At 48.3% G+C, this 18477-nt stretch overlaps 3 protein-coding genes across 5 annotated transcripts in view; 2 read left to right on the forward strand and 1 right to left on the reverse strand.

The window, feature by feature from the left end:
• WWC1 (WW and C2 domain containing 1) overlaps positions 1 to 902 on the forward strand; it is a 66055-nt gene extending 65153 nt beyond the window's left edge. For both annotated transcript variants that reach the window (XM_040078269.2, XM_040078270.2), the window contains exon 23: positions 156 to 902. In XM_040078269.2, coding sequence (XP_039934203.1) covers positions 156 to 222 — 67 coding nt within the window. In that variant the 3' untranslated portion in view covers positions 223 to 902. The remainder of the gene's footprint in view (positions 1 to 155) is intronic.
• An 842-nt stretch (positions 903 to 1744) lies between these two features.
• Positions 1745 to 18408, forward strand: RARS1 (arginyl-tRNA synthetase 1). Of its 2 annotated transcripts, none has more exons than XM_040077857.1 (15): positions 1745 to 1845; positions 6996 to 7130; positions 7610 to 7798; positions 10989 to 11100; positions 12093 to 12193; positions 12611 to 12732; positions 13041 to 13161; positions 13469 to 13598; positions 13909 to 14013; positions 14879 to 15057; positions 15398 to 15507; positions 16131 to 16236; positions 16959 to 17131; positions 17682 to 17929; positions 18259 to 18408. In XM_040077857.1, the coding sequence occupies exons 1-15, from the start codon at positions 1801 to 1803 to the stop codon at positions 18366 to 18368; spliced, it is 1986 nt and encodes a 661-aa protein (XP_039933791.1). In that variant the 5' UTR covers positions 1745 to 1800; the 3' UTR covers positions 18369 to 18408. The 2 variants fall into 2 exon arrangements, with proteins under 2 accessions (XP_039933791.1, XP_039933792.1); XM_040077858.2 differs by lacking the exon at positions 1745 to 1845 and adding an exon at positions 3471 to 3488.
• The window catches only part of LOC120759027 (rho GTPase-activating protein 7-like), a 46582-nt gene continuing 46348 nt past the window's right edge, over positions 18244 to 18477 (reverse strand). Inside the window, exon 12 of the mRNA XM_040077855.1 lies at positions 18244 to 18375. The gene's annotated coding sequence lies outside the window, so the exon portion shown is untranslated. The remainder of the gene's footprint in view (positions 18376 to 18477) is intronic.

Here is an 18477-nt window from a genome sequence, read left to right on the forward strand (position 1 = left end):
TTAACTCATGTCTGATAAGTAAATAAAAGGTGTAGGTTGTGAGAGGATGTACGTCTGCTCCTTCTGGAGACAGCTGGTGGGATAAATTCTCCTGTGGATGATGGACATTTCTGGCAGGATTTCTGTTGCATTAACAATTGATCATCTTTTTTCAGAGAGAAAATGGCATTTTTCACGCGGCCGAGAATAAACCTCCCAACACTCTCTGCGGACGATGTGTGATCACCATAAAGTATTTGCTTTCTGGACAATTCTACAAATGCAGACTGGGTTTTGAAGTTATTTATGTGGTATTATGAAGGTACCAAGGCATTTGTATATTAGAGCTTTTGTCAGTATGTGGATGTTTTGAAGATTTTTAGGTTAAAGTTATATCATCACAGAAACCAGCATTAAAGTGACAAGATTGTATAGTTTGTATATTTAGGAATGTATTTTTGGGAAATAGAATTTTAAATAAGAACAAATGCAGCGTAAGGTGCTGTTATTCTTAAATAATGCTGTTTAGACTTTTTTTGTACAGCTCTACCTTTTAGAGGTTTTACTGCAATAAAATAAATTTGAAGGAACCTCACCCCTACCTTCTATGATGTTCTGCATCGGACTCTCCTTTGAGTGATGTATTTTGTACCCTGTGGGGAATGCTGGGAGCCAGCTGGGACTCCCAAGTGCTGTGAACGAATTCTCTGTGAGCTGTGAAGCATTTGTGTTTCCTGCCAGGTCATAAAAGTGGGTGTGAAGTTCAGAATACTTGCACTTTTAACATTTGTACTGCAGCTCATGTCTGTGATGGGTCTGTTAAGGTAATGTGGGGAGCCCATTGAAACCACTGCTGTGGGAGGAGGGCTGCAGGTTTAAAGTCCATTTTAGGTTTTTCCAATAAAGTGACCTTTCTGGACAAACCTGCCTTCTTGCTTTTTGTCATGAGTGAATCTTCTCATCCCCTGGCACCTAAACTGGGGTTCTTTTGTGTCGCCATCTGGAAGCATGTCGCTTTTCACGTGTCTTGTCACATGAGATGCTGTAACTGACACATTTCCTATAATCATGGAGTATCCTGAGGTGGACAGGACACACAAGGATCACAGAGTCCAGCCCCTGTTCCTGCACTGACACCCCAACAATCCCACCCTGGGCATCCCTGGGAGCGGTGTCCAAACGTTCCGGGAGCTCTGGCAGCCTCGGGCCGTGCCCATTCCCAAGGGAGCGTGGGCAGTGGGCCCCCATACCCTCAGGGGGAAGAGCCTTCCCCTGAATCCAGCCTAAACCTCCCCTGACACAGCTCCAGCCATTCCCTCAGGTCCTGTCACTTGCTGGTTTTCCTCCCTGCCTGAACATTCCCTGTGCCCATTTTGTACCCACCTGCTGGGGATGGGACACGTTCCAAAGTGCTGGGTGGTGACACGGAATGGAGGGGGTCTGGGAGGGTGTGGGGGTGCTCTTCTCCCTTCCCTTCCCTTCCCTTCCCTTCCCTTCCCTTCCCTTCCCTTCCCTTCCCTTCCCTTCCCTTCCCTTCCCTTCCCTTCCCTTCCCTTCCCTTCCCTTCCCTTCCCTTCCCTTCCCTTCCCTTCCCTTCCCTTCCCTTCCCTTCCCTTCCCTTCCCTTCCCTTCCCTTCCCTTCCCTTCCCGCTGCAGGTGTCGATGGCTGCCGCCGGCCCCGTTCCCGGGGCCCCGTTCCCGGCCGCGCCGCCCGCCCGGCCAGGGTCCTCCCCGCCGCCTGGGGGCGCTGCCGCCGCGGCCGCGCCGCTCTGGCCACCTTCCGGTTCCCGCGGCGCCAGTCCCGGTTCCGGCCGCCTGAGGATGGAGGCGCGCGTGGCGGAGTCCGTGGCGAGGCTGGCGCGGCAGGTGCGGGGCCGGGCGGGGCGGGGCGGGACAGGACAGGATAGGAGGGCACGGCACCGCACGGACCGGGACAGCTCCGGCCAGGACAGCCCCGGCCAGGACAGCCCCCGGGGCTCCGCAGGGCGCGGGTGGCGGGCGAGCCCCGGGAGCGCTCCCCCGGTACCGAAGCCCGCGCAGTGCCCGGAGCCCCGGGCGGGTCGCTGGGCCATGCGGGAGCGGAAGGTCTGTCTGGGAAGGGAGGGTAGAGAGCCGGCAGGGCTGAAGCGCTCTCTGGGCTGCTCTCGTCTCTCCGGGGCTGAGGGCAGGGCTGCAGCGCTGGCGCGTCTCCCACCCTGGACGTGGGGGCGGGGTCGTAAGAGCGTTCCGAAAAAACTTCCCCGAACAGTCAGCGGGAACTGGCCCTGGGGTCACCGCCCCGTTCCCGCTGCTGTGGCGTGCTCTGGCCGGGCAGGGGTCACCCAGCGAGGCCGGGGCGGCAGCGGCACCGGGTCCGGGAGCCCGGGGCAGCCAGGGAGGGATGCGCTCCTGTGCTGCTCGCACCCTGGCCTCCTCGGACAGCTTTATTGCAGCCATAAGGTGCTTAGGTTTGGGAAAAGATGGTGACAACCCTCTGCCTTTTCAGTGACGATAATAATGAAAAATAAAACTGCCTGGTCTATCCCATTCAATGACCGGTATTGACAGCAGAGTGCAGAGACAGCCTCAGGAAAGCTTTGACTCCTCCAGGTTCACTTCTCATACCTTTCCCATTGCCTCAGGAGCGTCTAGCTGAGAGGTTCTGGACTTTGGATTTTGGGTTTCTGCCTGCTATACTTGGGTGCTCTTGAGCAACTTGTGAGTGTGATTTTTGCTCACAACTTAAACAGGCTCTGAGATAATAAATCTGGCAGTTGAATCTCTGCAACTCCTTCTTGCCTTTGATTTCCCATTGTCCTTTGTTGCTGCTGGGAGAGGAAGGACATCTCAGGTACTCTGGCACGGTGGCTCTCCCTTTGCAGTCACTGCTGTTTGGTCTTTCGTCCACAAGCAGATTGCAGGCGCTGAAAGCAGAGCAGGAGGGGCAGTGTTCACTCTAACTCCAGGAGGCTGCAGGAGGTCATGCAGAATTACTGAGCCTCACTCTGCCTGTCACTCCCAGCCACATGCTCCCTGTTTCCTGCTGCAGCATGCCCTGGAGCCTGTGGGGAGCAGCCTGCAGGAAAATAACCCAACAAAGAGCAAGCACTGTGTGCTCAGCTGGCTCAGCAGGGCTTGGCAGAGTAGGAGTAAAGATAAAACCGAGCAGGAGGCAAGGAGGGGAAGGAAAAGAGGTGTTCTGCTCCCTTTGCCATGTTCTCTCAGGCCATCTTGTCTCCTTTATGATTTTTTTTTCTTTTGAATGTGGTGGAGAAACCTCTGTCATGTTAAAGCCCGGAGAAAGAAGCCTGTGCAAGTTTCATGGTAGGCACCTGCTCAAGTAGCGTTCTTGGAAGACATTCTTATGTGCTAAGGGAAGACACAAGCATGATTCGGGTCCTGTTGAAAAAGCTGTAGTTTTTTTGTATTCACAGGTGAGGGGAAGATTTCTAGTACTCAGCTGAGCAAAGCTTGGAGATGTCTGCATGGCCTCATGTAATTCCCACAGCTCCTTATGAGGTGGTCATCAGGTATGACCCTTTACTGACAAGTTGTGCTAGACAGTGCAGGTAGAATGAACCAGTACATGACACTTCCCGACCCAAACAGCAGCTTTTTCCTTCCTTTTCTCAGTCACCTGTCTTTTAATCGGAGGTGTAGTGGCATTGTCTCCCTTCCTCGCTTGGGTGCTACAGTGAGAGAGGAGTTCCAAGGCTTCTCTGTAGTTTTGTAGAGTAGTTTGTTTTTTTTAGAAAGAATGTAGCATTCATAATATCCTTTCAGTAAAATCTAGCATTCACAGATCTTTGCTAGAGAATTAACTTTATCACGGGGTGCTGTGATAAGAGGCATTTCTGATGTAAACATCTGAAGACCTATTTTCCAGGCAAGCTCAGCATGGTTATTCTGTGGGGGGTCACAGAATCATAGCATACCTCAAGGTGGAAGGGACCCATGGATCATCAGGTCCACTTCCCCACTCCTCACAGGACAATCTAAAAGTAACCCATATTGTTATCCCAGGTGCTCCTTGAACCCCAACAGGTTTGGTGCCACAGCCGCTTCCCAGGAGAGCCTGTTTCAGTGCACCAGCACCTCCCAGTGAAGAACCTTTCTGAAGCAGTCTGAACTTCCCCTGACACAGCTTCATTTCATTTCATTTCCCTGTCTGCTGTCACTGGTCACCAGAGAGTAGAGAGTGGTGTTCCCTGAACGGGGGTGCCCCCATTGCAGGTTTGGAGAGGAAAGCTGTGTTCAGCTCTGTGGCTGTCCCAGCCCCATCAGTTGTGGAGCCCAGTGAAAGCATTGCTGACATCAGGCTTTTCTCCTGGGTCATTTTGAATGAAGACTTCATTTCATCATCTGTGTAAGCTGTTCATGAGCTCAATAAAAAAGAGACTGAAATGGCAGCAGCAGCACTGGGGTAGACAGCTGAGCCACCTTGGTGAAACCTTTTGCTCTCAGTTCACACTCAAGTAACAACATAAACACTGCTGCTGGTATTTTATGAAGAAGAGGAGCACTAAACAGGAGAGACAAATGTGACAGTCTGGGGTGACATGTTGGACTGGGCCATCCCAAATGCCTCCAGGTGCCAGTGCTGTGAATTTGCTGGTTTGATGTAGTCAAGGGAAAAAAGTAGATGAGACTTGCTGAACTGTGGCAGTATTTTAGAGTTTTTTATCTCCTAGCCAAGTCCAAGTGATTACAGTGCTAATTGTCACCCTGTAAAAGAGCTCTTTGGGCCAGATGTCTGCCATGGGGTTGGTGATTCCTGGGCACTCTGGTTTTGGCTTCTGACCATGCACATGGATAAACCTCTTTTTTTGTCCTCACTTGTAGCGTAACTGTATGGAAAGAAGCTCCAGTAGCTTACTGGTCATCTCACCTCCCGTGAGTCTTCCCTTGGGTGGCCAGAGGTATTTGTGATTATGTAGGAAAATCCGGTCAGATTCCTCTTCTGTAAAGCTCATCAGTGGTACTGAAATATCCCAGTGGTTATAGCTTTGGGGGAATCTTTTAATGCTGGAGGAATACGTATCAGCTGCTTGTTGTCTTGGATGTGCAGGGATCTTAGTTTCAAAAGCAAAATGTGATTTTTCTGGTTCTGGAGAATGTTTGCCTTTGATGCAGAACTATCCTTGGAGTGTTGGAGGCCTGTCTTGGGGCTGGTGAATTCACTAGAAGGAAGATAATACCGAGTGGGCACAGAATTTACATATTATGTGATATTAAGGTTAGAAGATACCTTTGCACTTATCTTTAAAGCACATAATACACTTGGGGGGATGAGTTATGTATGTCACTGCTCTGGTGTTTGTAGCAATAATGGTCACTGAAACTTTCAGTGACACAGCTATGAAAACACAGCGAAATCTCTTGTGCTATTTTTTTAACTTGAAGTATAGAAGATTTTACAAATGGGTCTATAAAATATGAAATGCTACCTGATCAGGCCAGGAAGAAAAGTTGAAAATAAACCTATTTACTGTTGCTTATATGGGGAAGGTGTGTGTGTGTGTGTATGTAAATGAGAGAAGACCTCTGATTTTTGGGACAGCTGCCTTGGGTTTTGAAAAGAAAAGCTGAAATGGGACTGTTTGAAGTGAGTTGCTCATAAGGTACATCTGTGCTGGTCTGTGATTTTGGTTGTGTAAAGGCCAAACCAGAGCATTTGATGCAGGTCTGGGTTTTTTCCTCAAAGTTCTATTTCTTCACATCCAAACTTCAGGAAGGAGCATTGTGTTCTCCTCTGTAGCAGAGACCTTGAGGCTGTAACAGGAGTGTGCCATAAACTGAAGCACAACTGAAGAATGACCTCAAAAGTACTGACTTTCAGCTCAGCCTACAAATAGGCCAATCTTAAGACAGTTTTGCCTCAGCCTAGGTTTTTGAGCATGTGCAGTTACAGCAGCATTCCTGGGAGCTGTTGTTCAGGTGGACATACAAGACCAAGAGATTCAGTGGCCCAATTTTTTTCCTAATTAAATAGTCTGATTGTTTCAAGAGCAAGAAAGAAAATGAGCCTTTTTTGGATAAGGTTTAGTGGCCTGCAGTAATAGCCTGAGCTGCGTCCTGCTGTGGAAGCGCTGGCAGAGGAGAGCCTGGATGAGGGAGCCAAGGGGGTGACAAGGCAGGGTGGGCAGTGCTCACTGCCTCCCTCCATAGCAGCACCAAATCTCTCAAACCTTCAGTAGCCTCCAGGATTCTGTGTCAGAGCCAGCTTTGTGGCTCAGGGCACAAAGCCTGTTATGGGAGAGGACAAGAGATGGACAACAGACGTGAAACTGCAGCTGTTCAGTTTCTTTAGGGTTTAGGGTGAGGAAGATCCCTGCTCCTTGCAGCAGCTTCAAACCATATTGCTGCTGACAATTTGTCTGAGTTGGGGCTGTGAAGTCTGGTGGGACATGGGGAAGTTTGAAACATAGAGGCTCTCCTGAAATTCCCAAGTGCTCTGGAATGCCTTGTGTTGGTTTTAAGGGAGAAGACATTGATTTCTTTCCAGGGCAGGGCAGGAAGGGCTGTGTGGCCAGGTGGAAGTGAGTGCACCCTGCAGAAATGCCCCTGTGGAGCAGCACAGTGCTTCTGGCATTCCTGTCTCTGGGTGGGGTTTGAGCTTGCTGGGGTTGTGTGAGTGGTCGTGGCATCCTCCTGTGAAACTGTGGCCTGTGAGATGGTGAAATAGACTGAAAGGGGCTTTAGGGAATTTTGAGTCAAATCATTTGATATCTTTGTTTAAAAAACTGGAGAAAGTGCTTATTTGGGGAATGTCTTATTAGCATGTCCTGTTGTCTTCCTTGTAGTTCTGTCTTGATATTAGTGAGACTATTTTCTCACTGCTTTTCTTCAAGAGAATCCTTGTTTTTCACACAAGTAGAAACAATCTTCAGCTATTAATTATTTGGAATTGCTCAGCTTACATGTCATTGCTGTTACCTTTACAAGGCAAACTAGCACTGTGCCCGAGAATCTTGCAGCTCCTCACCTCCTGTCCCCTCTCCAGGAATTACTGTGTGACAGCTCAATTTGCTTTTCAGGAAAACGAGATCAAGTTGTTAACTGCAGAAATTGAGCATCTGAAGAACTTTGGGTGCTTGGGAGTCTCCCCAAGTTTGGAGGGGTTGCGAGACGAAAACGCGAAGCTCAAGTACCGGTTAAACTTCCTTAAGAAGGTAAGGAAATAGAAAATTATTATACCATCTGTTTTTTGTTCTCATTAGGACAGGCTGAATAAATGATGTGAGTTTGTCACAGCTCTGATATGTGGCAGCATTCTTGCTCTGCATTTTGACACCATAATTGGTGGCACATCAGATATTTCTTGGTTCCTTAAACCAAAACCTGTTTTATAGAAAATGTCAGTAGGTCAGTAAGCCTACATGGCCAGGTGGCCCAGCTGAGGTCTGTCCCAGGCTCAGCAGCACAAGTGTGAGAAGTAATGCAGCCCTGCAGTCAGGGGGGGGTTTGTGCTGGGAAGTTCAGCAGGAGAATCATGTGATTTTTATGTTGTATATGTTGCTCCTGTGCCTGGAGGTGTCAGCCAGATCTGTCAGCTGTGCCTTGCCAGGCAGCCAAGGAGAAAAGTGAGACGTAACAGTTCCTCAGATGTTGTGAATTTAGCCTTCTGGATTTTGGTGGTTTTCTTTTTCAGAGTCTTCAAGAGGAAAGAAGTAAATCAGTCAAAAGCATGATTAATATCAACAGCTGTCTCCAGGAGATCTTTGGAGCTGCCATTCAGGCTGCCTACCCAGACTTAGAAAACCCTCCTCTGGTGGTGACACCAAGTCAGCAGCCCAAATTTGGGGACTACCAGTGTAACAGTGCCATGGGCATATCGCAGGTAAATGATGTAAACGATCTCAACAAAGAAGCAGAAATGGGGATGTTGTCTGTTGGAGTTAAGGGATAGACAGCACAGTGAGAGTTGCAATACAGGACTTATTCTGGGCTTGCTGTAGGTGCCTGGGCTGAGAATTGAGTGATTTTTTAATGGCATTTTAAGGGAAGCATTGGCCTTTACAGAGCTGGCCTGTAAACCTCTGTTCAGGTGCCTGGTATGAGAGAGTTAACGTGTGTGACACAGAAAAACTGCTCGGTTCGTGGGATCTAAATCAAATCAGGATTTAAGTGCTGCATCGATTTACTAATGATGTGCAATTAACTACCAATTAGTGAGTTGTATGTTTGGAACTGAAAACAGCAAAACAATAAATCACAATTCTGGAGAATTGCAAAATGTTGAGAAACACCTGCCTGTCTCTAAGTGCTCTTCTCTAGTGCCAGGAAAGTATAATATCCCCACACATCTGTGTGCACCTGCCCCCTTCTCACAGGGCAGGTGACAAAGGGGCATCTCCAGCTTCCCCTCTTGCCTCACACCTCCTGTTGCTGGGGGTGCTCTGGTTTCCTCCTGCTCACAGACCACACAGCAGAGCAGAGGGGCCCAGGTGCTGCCCTGTGTGCTCTGGTGAGTTTGGATCCCTGTGTCTTAGGTCCCAAACTGCCCTCCCTGAGCTCCAGCCAGAAGAAACTGGGCATTGTCAGGCCTGGGCATGCTCAGGAAGCCCAGCCAGGTGTGGATTGCTGCTCAGGCACTACCCTTCATGCTCCTCTGGCTCAGTCCTTTGTTGTTAATTCCCTGGGAGTTTGACCAAAGAGGACCCAAATAGAATCAGAGACACTTCAGCAGTTGCTCAGGCTGCTCAGTGGGCTGGGACTGTGCTGAAGTAAATCCAGGCAGTGTGGGAGAGAGAAGGCAATGTGTTCTAGCTTCAGTGCTGAAGTGCCCAAACTTTGAGTGCATTGATGCCTTTGGGTGACTTACAGACACTCTGTAATTACAGCTCTTTAATTTGGCAATCTAAACAGAGACAGCTCCTTTTTTTACACATCCTGTTGTCCATTCACTTTTATTAACCCATTAGACTGGCAGTTTTGACACTGAACTGGCACTGCCACTCATGGAACTCTGCTGTCCCCGGCTGTCCCGTACAAGGAGCGTGACTGAGGCAGCACGGATACGATACGTGCCAGGCAGCAGGCTCTGGGCTGCAGTGCCAGGGAAGCAGCCCTCCCAGATCCCATGTCTCCCCTGGGTCTCATTAGCATGTTGTCACTGTGCTGCTGCCCTGGGTGACTGCACTGACACGGGATTCAGGGCGCTGCCGCTTCCCTGACCGCCGCATTACCCCAATTAAGTCGCGGTTGGGATTCTCGAGCAGTCCAGGCTTCCCGGTGCCGACGTGGCTCACGTATCTCGGTGTCTGAAGGGTCCCCTTCCAGCCAGGGCTTTGAGTTCCAGGTTGTCAGCTGTGGTGGTGAATAAGGGATCCTAGTGCTGGGTTTGGCTGTGGAGTCTGTTCCCTGTGCACTGGGGTAGGGCTTGGCCGTGCTCATGCGGGAGTGTGTCAGCACAGCAGAGCCAGGGGATGAGAGCAGCAGGTTGGGGACTTTCTGTCAGCCTGTTTTAGGGGCTTGGCTGTGGTACAGGTCTTGCCAGGGTGTCCCCTGGGCAGAGCTGGAGCACAGGTCAGGGTCACTGGGACTGCCAGCGGAGCAGGAAGTGCCCTGACTGGGGCAGCATTGGTACGTGCCAGGCAGCAGCCTCTCCCTGCTGGTGCACTGATGTGGAAAGGACCCTCACAAATGCCTATTGTTTTCCTGGGAGCTCATTAGCATATTAATGCTTGGGGTTTCAGCCAGGAGCTCTGCTTGCTCCTTAGAGTAACAGGAGTGTGGTAACTATTTCTGGAATGATTCAGATAATGCGCCTTTAATCTGGCGTAACATGCCTGTAATCTGGGTTTGCATTTATTTTTCCTGTAGTTTACACTTTGAATAACACTAAAGCTACTGAGGTTTGCTTTTCTTGCCGTTTTTAAGCCTTTACCATCTTGTAAGGATCCTGTGTATGACAGTTTAAGCAGAAAACTGAAACTTTAGTAGAAATACATTTTAGAGCAGACTGTAAATTAGCAAATACAAGCAGTGAGTGTAAATTCTGAGTTGACAAAGAGGTCCATCGTCTTTGTGGCCTCGGTAGGATTGTTTTCAAGCACATCACAGTAATACCAGAAAATCATGTGCCCAAAAACAAATACCTGTGGTAATTTTATACAAGTGTCAGTGTAGTGTTTTGCAAGGGATAGGTTGGGCTAGCTTACAGAATCCTCCTAAAGGGTGTTGTTGTAAGACTTACAAAAAGCTATGTGAGAAGATGCTTTGGGAATGGACAGGGAAGTTGTGTACTTGGAGTAGGTGTTCTTCAAAGGTCTGTTCCAACTCAAACCACTCTGACGCTATCATTATATGTAAACGAGTTCCTCACAGTGGGCCGCTTATGTCTCCAGGGAAATGGAGAGCTACTTTAACAGCAGTTTTTCTGATGCCCTTTGAAGAAAATTGGGTAGTGCTGGGATTATCTTTGTTTGCTTGGGTTGTTGGATTTGATTTATTTATTCACTTATTAGTCTGTTCACTTACTTATTTATTAAGCTCGAGACTAAGACAGGACTGAAGGCAGTTTGCTTTGGTTGTGTTTAATCATAAATAAACAGACCTGCTCTGAAAGCACACTCAGCATCTGCTGGAGGCACAGTTCAGAACTTCAAATGTAAATGCTGGCGGAACTGAGGACACCCATGAGACTGATCAACAGGATTGTGAAGCACTGAAGGACTGTGCCAGCTGTGTTGATTTTTAAAGGGTTTGTCCCTTTCACTAACTTAGAAAAATACAATTTTGCCAGACAACTTCGCAGGTTTTGAAAAATAGCCTGGGAGATTTTTTTCTGACATAGGGACTGCTCTGAGCAGAAGGAGGTGAACATGTTGGGTCCAGTCAAGGCTTATGCTGTGGAGAACTGATCTAATCTGTAAAATTTGCTAGAGAATTTCTCTTTGTGTGTGTCTCTGTATTATGAAGTTGAAGGACCATGAGGATATTTCAGTGCCTCAGTGTCTGTGCTCTGTGTTTTGCTCTCTAGAATGTTTCGAAGGATTGAATTTTACTTGATCTTTGTTGTGTTCCAGATACTGCTCAAAACCAGGGAACAGAAAGTTATCCCACGAGAAATTGCGGAGAAAATAGTAAAAAATATTCCTGCCAATGAATGCATTGAGAAAGTCGAAATTGCTGGTCCTGGTAAGATAGTTTCATTTTACATACTTTGTATATCTTAAAGCAAAAAGGGCAGTTTTATAGTGAGAGGGAAGCTGAGTTGAGTTCTGCTGTTCTGCGGTTTAAAACTGCAGTTTCACAGTGAATTACTTTCTTCTGTCATGGTGAGCTTTGTAGCACTCAGACCTGTGCAGCAGCAGAAAATCTACTTCTGTATTAGAATTGGCAGCTATGATCATGAGCCCTTTAATGAGCAATTTTTCCACTGATCCTTAAGGGAACATCTTTTCCTCTTTCAATATTGGTGATGGGAATCAAGCCACCATCACGAAATCACAGCAAAAATTGACAGCCCTTCTTGCTGTTGCTTGCATGGTGAGGAGACCTTGTCCTCTCAGAACTGAGAGGCTGGAGTACCAGGGAGCTTATTAATTGCTGCATTTGTTTTGTCCCTGTGACCCAGGGAAAAATACAAGGGTTCATATTCCTTAGGACTTCAGCATAAACACAAAAATCCCATGGCACAGCCCTTCTAGGGCTAGGGCTTGTTCATTTGCTCTCTGGAGCAGGATAAGTAAGACAGTGTCATACCATGAGCATAAATTATCCCAGATGAAATTATCTGTTTTAGGATATTAATTTTTAAGAAAATATAAAGCAGAATTTGATTTTACATTCTGGAAAGCAAATTATTTATTTTCTCACAAAAAATTGTTTCTATACGTTCATCACTGAGTGACAGTGTACAAAAAGGAGACACGTCAGTGGTGTAGCTTGCAGCATCTGACTCCTGCAGTAAAGGCTGTAGTGGTGTGGACAGACTCCTCTAATCTGGGAACAGAAATAGTCTTCAAGTGACAACTTTGTTTTCCTGTGACTGAAAAATGTTTTGTCAAGCTGACTTCATGTGCTCTTGTGCTTGGTGCATGAAAACAGAAGTCCTGGGGGGAAGGAAAAAAATGGTTTGAGGCACTACTGCAGCCCCAGCACTCATTGCTGGTTTTTTTCCTGCAAAGGTTTTATCAATGTCCACTTGAGAAAGGATTTTGTGTCGAAGCAGCTGAGCAGTTTATTGATCAATGGAGTTCAACCACCAGCTATTGGCAAAAGGAAAAAGGTACGGCAGTAAGCACACAGCCATCTCGCTACAGGGGAAATGTTCTGGACTGCAGGTAGCTTTGAAATTCCCCCCTGAGGGGGTGTGCTGAGCAGATGTCCGTGTCAGCAGGTTGTTAGGGCAGAGTGTGTGGGATGTGGCAGAGGAACCAGGGGCCATGGGGTAGGTCACCTGTACTTGCTGTGGTCTCTGATGGCTGAGGGACAGGGCTCCCTGGGAGTGGGGGTTTTGCCCAGGTCAGTCTGGAAGTGATCCCTGACCCTCAGCTGGGCTGCAGCAAAGCTGGCTCTGATGTTCCCTGCTGAGGGACAGCAGAGGTGATTCTCGTTCCCCTGCTCCCCCTAACAAAACCCAGATCAAACACACGAGGTGTGGTAATGCCTTTTATTCCTGTGTTCCTTTGGTTCCGTGCCCAAGGTGGTGGTGGATTTTTCCTCCCCCAACATTGCCAAGGAGATGCATGTTGGGCACCTGCGCTCTACCATCATCGGGGAGAGCATGTGCCGGCTCTTCGAGTTCGCGGGTTACGATGTTCTCAGGTGAGACTCAGTGTCTGGGTGTGCTGGGCTCTTTGTGCAGTCCCTGTCTCTGTTCTGCTCTGTGTTGGTCTGAGTTTATAAGCACACAGTTCATACCCTTCATGGATAGTAGATACAAGCTGAGCAAGTGTAGCAGGGTTAGGAATCATGTTGCGCAGCGGCTTCAGTGCAGTGAAATTGGGGAGCTTGCCTGGGCTGGGTTACTGGTATTGGGTGTGTTTCTTGTAGAATATATATTTTTAAAATGGGTGTATGTTAAAGCATATGTTTAAGAGATGATTATTATTGTCTTCTTCAATTGCTACAAGGCTGAACCATTTAGGAGATTGGGGCACACAGTTTGGAATGCTCATTGCTCACCTCCAGGACAAATTTCCAGATTACTTAACTGTTTCTCCTCCCATTGGGGATCTCCAAGCTTTTTACAAGGTATGTGTGGCAGATAAGTGTGATGTTTATGTCAGCATCTGAAAAGCAGATTGAGGAGCTTTACAAATTGCAGCATAGTTTTGGAGAAATTAAAGGATCAAGTCACTGTTAGTAGATTATTGTGATAACCAACCACAGGGTGATGAATCGTGGTCTCTGGTATTGAACTGTCTGTATGGGGCACAGCCAGAGGCCTTTGGAAGCACACAGCCTTTCTGTATTGAGATGAGCCTACTTGGGGAGCCTGTTAGGAGTGGTGGTTTGTTTCAGGGGAGAAAACAGCGCTTTTCCACGTGTTTCCCTGCAGGAATCCAAGCGGAGGTTTGACACAGAGGAGGAATTTAAGAAGCGAGCCTACCAATGTGTGGTGCTGCTGCAGAGCAAAAACCCTGACTTCATTAAAGCCTGGAATCTCATCTGTGACGTGTCACGCAGAGGTGACTGCCACATCTGGGATCATGTCTCAGCCACAGAACAGTGTGGCTTTCCTCACGTTATGTTTGAGCACACCCTTTTGTTTTCTCTTGAAAATCACTGCCACCCTGCTAAGAGAAGCTGAAAGCAAAAAGCCAGTACAGCCAAAGTACTGGGCTGTCTTAAGTGGAGACTTTCAGATAAATCTTTTGTCTCCTGAGTCCTGGTCTGATGGCCTGACCAAGGGATGGATAATGCTCTTTGGGCCTTGCTGTACCCACTGGTTCTCACTGTGTGCCTTTAATGTAATTATTTTGTTCTGTTTCCCTCAAGAATTCCAGAAAATCTACAACTGTTTGGACATCACAATCATAGAGAGGGGGGAATCCTTCTACCATGAGATGATGAAAGACATTGTGAAAGAATTTGAAGATAAAGGTGAGGCTTTTGGTCTCAGGTCAGACCTGCAGCTGTGAGGATGAGCATGGTAACCTCAATCCTATTCATCAGAGCTTAGGGCTGATGCTTTTCAAGGTACATCTTCCCCACCTTTGCTTTTTTTCTCAGCCACGTTTCTAAAGTGGTTATTTTGTGGCTTTTCCTCATTCCAAAAAGCCTGAATCTTTCTTGCTGACATCAAAAGCAGTTTGTCTGTGATATTTGTAGGCAGTAGCACAGGGTACTACTGGAATTTATTGTACTCTGAGTAAACAGTCAAAGAGCGATATATGACAGACTTCCCAGTCTTAGTGTTGTGACTGTGTGGGAACTTTGAGAAATCTCTCTGAAGACAGTGGGATTTTTTGATCATGTTGACTTTGAAACTGGCAAGAAGCCAAATGCAGCATAAAAAGTCTCTGGGTTTATGTGCTCCTGTCTGGATTTTGCACTTCTTGAGTCTCACCGTCTGGAGTGTTCTGACTATCTCACCTCAGAATGACTCTGTGCAGAGTCCTCATCATACCTCTGTAGAGTTTCTGTTGCCTTTAATGCTGCATTTTGTGATGGGTGTGTGGCTGAACAGGCAGATCTGGATGCAAGTGATGGGAATTTTTGAATTAGGTCTTTCCTGGTAAGGCCACATTTATGCAAATCTTCTTCCTTGTGCTTAGTTCTGGAAGTGCTGTACAGAATGGCACTTGTGTTGACAAGGGAGTTCTCATCTAGGTCTTCTCATAGTTTTGATTATGTGAGTGTGTGGCCTTTTCTTCCTGGTAGCAGCAGGGAAGGCTTGAAGCATTGCTGCTGGCCCAGAACCTCCCTGTGGCAACTGAACACCGAATGTTTTTCATTACTTTGGCAGGATTTGTGCAGGTTGATGATGGCCGGAAGGTCGTGTTCGTGCCGGGTTTCCCTGTCCCGCTGACAATCATGAAATCAGACGGAGGTTACACGTATGACACATCAGACTTGGCTGCTCTGAAGCACAGGCTGTGTGAAGAGAAGGGTGACATCCTCATCTACGTTGTGGATAGTGGCCAGGTGAGTTCAGCACCCTCTGCTGTAACTGTTGGTGCTGGTTGGCACAAAGTGTGTGAAATGATGGATACAACAGTAACACAGGTAGAACACCGCAGGGTCTTTAGTGTGATGGGTACATTTACTCTTATCTGAGCTGTGATGGGAATTTGCCAGTTGCTGCTTCTGTAAAGCTGGAAAATTCTTGGAAAGGTTGAACTTTTCAAAGCAGAATTTGTCTGTGAAGCTGGGAACACTTTAATTCTTATTGTGAGAGCATTGTTGTTAATAGGATAAAGCTGTGAAGAAACCATGCCTGGAGGAGTGGATTGAGAACCAGTTGTTGGTGTTTATTTCCTTGCAGTCTGTGCATTTCCAAACAGTGTTTGCAGCTGGACAGATGATTGGCTGGTATGATCCCAAAGTCACCAGAGTGGCCCATGCTGCCTTTGGAGTGGTGCTGGGAGAAGACAAGTAAGTGTCTGGTTGAACTATTTCCTCTGTCTGTGCTTTGGAGAGAAAGTTTGAGTGAATGCAGGAGACTTGCTCTCTCATTCATTGACAAGTACTATGTGGCACACCAAAAAAGCCCCAAAAGAAAGCTCTGCATCCTGTGCTGTTGCCCCTAACTGTGTCATTGTGTTCTGTGTCATTGTCCTTGATCCACACAGCCCCTGCTGCTGCAGTCACCTTCCCTCTGGAGCCTGGCTTCTCTGCCTGGTATTTGGCAGGGGCACTTGATTGGCTGGTGGGAGCTAATGTGGGTACTGGGAGGTGACAGTGGTAAAGGCCATGATTTTCATTACTTTCTACCTCCTTCATGGTAGATGAAACAAAAGTTGGGAAAAGTCTGGTACTGGTATTGTGTGCTGCTTGATGTCTGGAACTGGACAGTTCTGAGTGTTGAATCCTTCCTGGCCATTCCTGCTGACCACGCTGTGAGTGCTCTCTCAGTTTTGGAGCTGCCATGTGATGACAATTTCATCAGTACAAAAGGATTTGCCGTGTGCTTTTTTCCTAAGCTTGCTGGATACTAGGCAGAGGGTGGAGGGGTTTTGCCTCTTATGTAGGTGGTCATTTTGGTTGTGTGTTTTCAGGAAGAAGTTCAAAACTCGTTCAGGGGACACGGTGCGTCTCATAGACCTGCTGGAGGAAGGACTGAAACGAGCCATGGACAAACTGAAAGACAAGGAACGGGACAAGGTAGTTGTACAAATTGTTTGTGTTTCCTGAGAAGTTCCCAGACTTATGGTCTCTGCATTGCTTAAAGAGATTTCTGTCTGTCTTGCTTCTTGATGGTCTGCAGAGAACTGGACAGTGTGGGACATGGAACGTAGCAGAAGGACCAAACTCTATCCAAGCACAGTGTGAGACAGTGGAATTGGAAAGTGTAGTGTAGGGTGAAAGTGAAAAGTCCCTTTTTAAACAAGAACATGAAGAAGCAAGGGAAAAAAAAACACCTTGAAAATCTCTGAAGGGCTCATAGGAGCCAGGCGCAAAGTGCTTTGCCCTGCTGCCACTGTTCCAGCAGAGAGGGGTTTTGCAAGTGTTTGGATTGACCAAAATGCTCCATAAGGGTAGGAGGACCAACATTTGTTCCACGTATGTGCAGTTTGTAAGAAGCAGGAGCAGAGCACGTCGCACCTGGCAGGTTGTGGGGCACAGAGGTCCTGTGGGCTGTCAGAAGAGGGAGTCAGCCCCAGCCTGAGCAGGGCTGTGGTGCCAGTGGATTGCAGGGGAAGTGAGGGGTGGCTCTGGGGTTGTGTGGTGCCCTGAAGCAGAGGGGTGTGTATGTGAACTGAGCAGCGGGTGGGTAAATCCCCTCAGCAGCCTGGGCTTTCCTCCTGAGCCCTGCTGAGAGGCCAGGGCTGTGTGTTGTGCTTCATTCTTCCTCTTGACTGTTGCCTGTTTCAAAATTGCCCCAGGTCCTGACGCCAGAAGAGCTGAAAGCTGCCCAGACGTCGGTGGCTTTTGGATGCATTAAATACGCAGATCTGTCCCACAACAGACTCAATGATTACGTGTTCTCCTTTGACAAGATGCTGGATGACCGAGGGAACACAGCTGCCTACCTGCTCTATGCCTTCACACGGATCAGGTGTGTGGGGCACAGGGAGCTGCAGACTTGGTGCTGGTGCTCTCTGCATCTGTGTCACAAAGGGACATTGGCAAAGGGGTGACAGTCACATCAGTGCTCTTAGGGGTGTTTGGTAAGAGAAGCCAGCTACACTGGTATGCACCACAGACAAGATTTTATTGTCATTGCACACCATGTGTCCAGTGCCACCTGAAACAGCTCCTCGGTGTGACACAGCCCAGGGAGGGAACTGTGACAGTTCCTGGTAAGGAGAGGATTTAGGTGGAAAAGGATGCATCTGTGTTCAGTAACTGCTCAGCTCAGGTATTGCCACACCTGTTTTTTTGGCACCCTGAGCCCTGGTTTGCTTGGCAGTATCAGCTGTCCTTGCTGATGCAGGTGCCTAGAGCCCATCCCTCCTTGTTCCTCTGCAGTGCCCTCCTGCATCTCCCCACGGGCTGACTGTCCTCTGGTCACCCAGGACTGGGCAAGGGAGGCCAGACAGGTGACCAGGCTGGCCCTGGGCAGGCTGGGCAGTGGCACCCTCACAAACTGTTCTGGACTATTCCAGGGCAATTGCTCGCCTGGCCAATATCGATGAGCAGATGCTGCGGAAGGCAGCCAGGGAGGAGGTGCTTGTCCTTGACCATGAGAAGGAGTGGAAACTGGGCAAGTGCATCTTGAGGTTTCCTGAGATCCTGCAGAAGATCCTGGAGGACTTGTTATTGCACACACTCTGTGACTACCTGTATGAGCTGGCCACCACCTTCACCGAGTTCTACGACAGCTGCTACTGCGTTGAGAAGGACAGGCAGACTGGTGAGTGTTGGCCATGGGGTGCTGAGTGTGCCTGTGTCACATCCGTCTCCAGGGTGTTACCCTGTGTTGGAAAGGCTGTTGTCACACTACTGTGTCCATGTGGGAGGATTGACAGAGACTGGCAGAGCCCATGTTGTCACTGAGCAGGAGGGTTGAGTAGAGTTGGGAGCAGCCAGACACCTGGAAACAGGAGGGATGATCAGTCTGCCTGGCTTGGGGAGGGCAGGAAGGGTTCCATGTGCCAGTCCAGGCCTGGTTTTGGGCAGAAGGGCTTCCCCTGGGAAAGGTACTGTTCTGAGCAGCCACTCCAGCTCCTCTGTGTTTTCCAGGCCAGATCGTGAAGGTGAATATGTGGAGGCTGCTGCTGTGCGAAGCCACTGCCACCGTCATGGCCAAAGGATTCGACATCCTGGGCATTAAGCCTGTGCAGAGGATGTAGCGGTTCCCTGTGGAATGACAATAAAGGGACTAAACAACTGCAGTTGTCTCTCTCTCTGTTGGAGTGGGGTTGGGGTAAGGGAAAAAAAAAAGTAGAGAGAAAAGGAGTG

This window comes from Hirundo rustica, chromosome 14 (genome assembly GCF_015227805.2).
Source record: "Hirundo rustica isolate bHirRus1 chromosome 14, bHirRus1.pri.v3, whole genome shotgun sequence".
Taxonomy (NCBI): domain Eukaryota; kingdom Metazoa; phylum Chordata; class Aves; order Passeriformes; family Hirundinidae; genus Hirundo; species Hirundo rustica.

Bases quoted from the DNA above. Each gene is read 5' to 3' on its own strand.
- RARS1 (XM_040077857.1), top strand. From the start codon at position 1,801: ATGGAGGCGCGCGTGGCGGAGTCCGTGGCGAGGCTGGCGCGGCAG. The intron at 11,101-12,092 runs GTAAGATAGTTT...TTTCCTGCAAAG, and splicing joins AGTCGAAATTGCTGGTCCTG to GTTTTATCAATGTCCACTTG. The intron at 14,014-14,878 runs GTGAGGCTTTTG...TTACTTTGGCAG, and splicing joins GAAAGAATTTGAAGATAAAG to GATTTGTGCAGGTTGATGAT.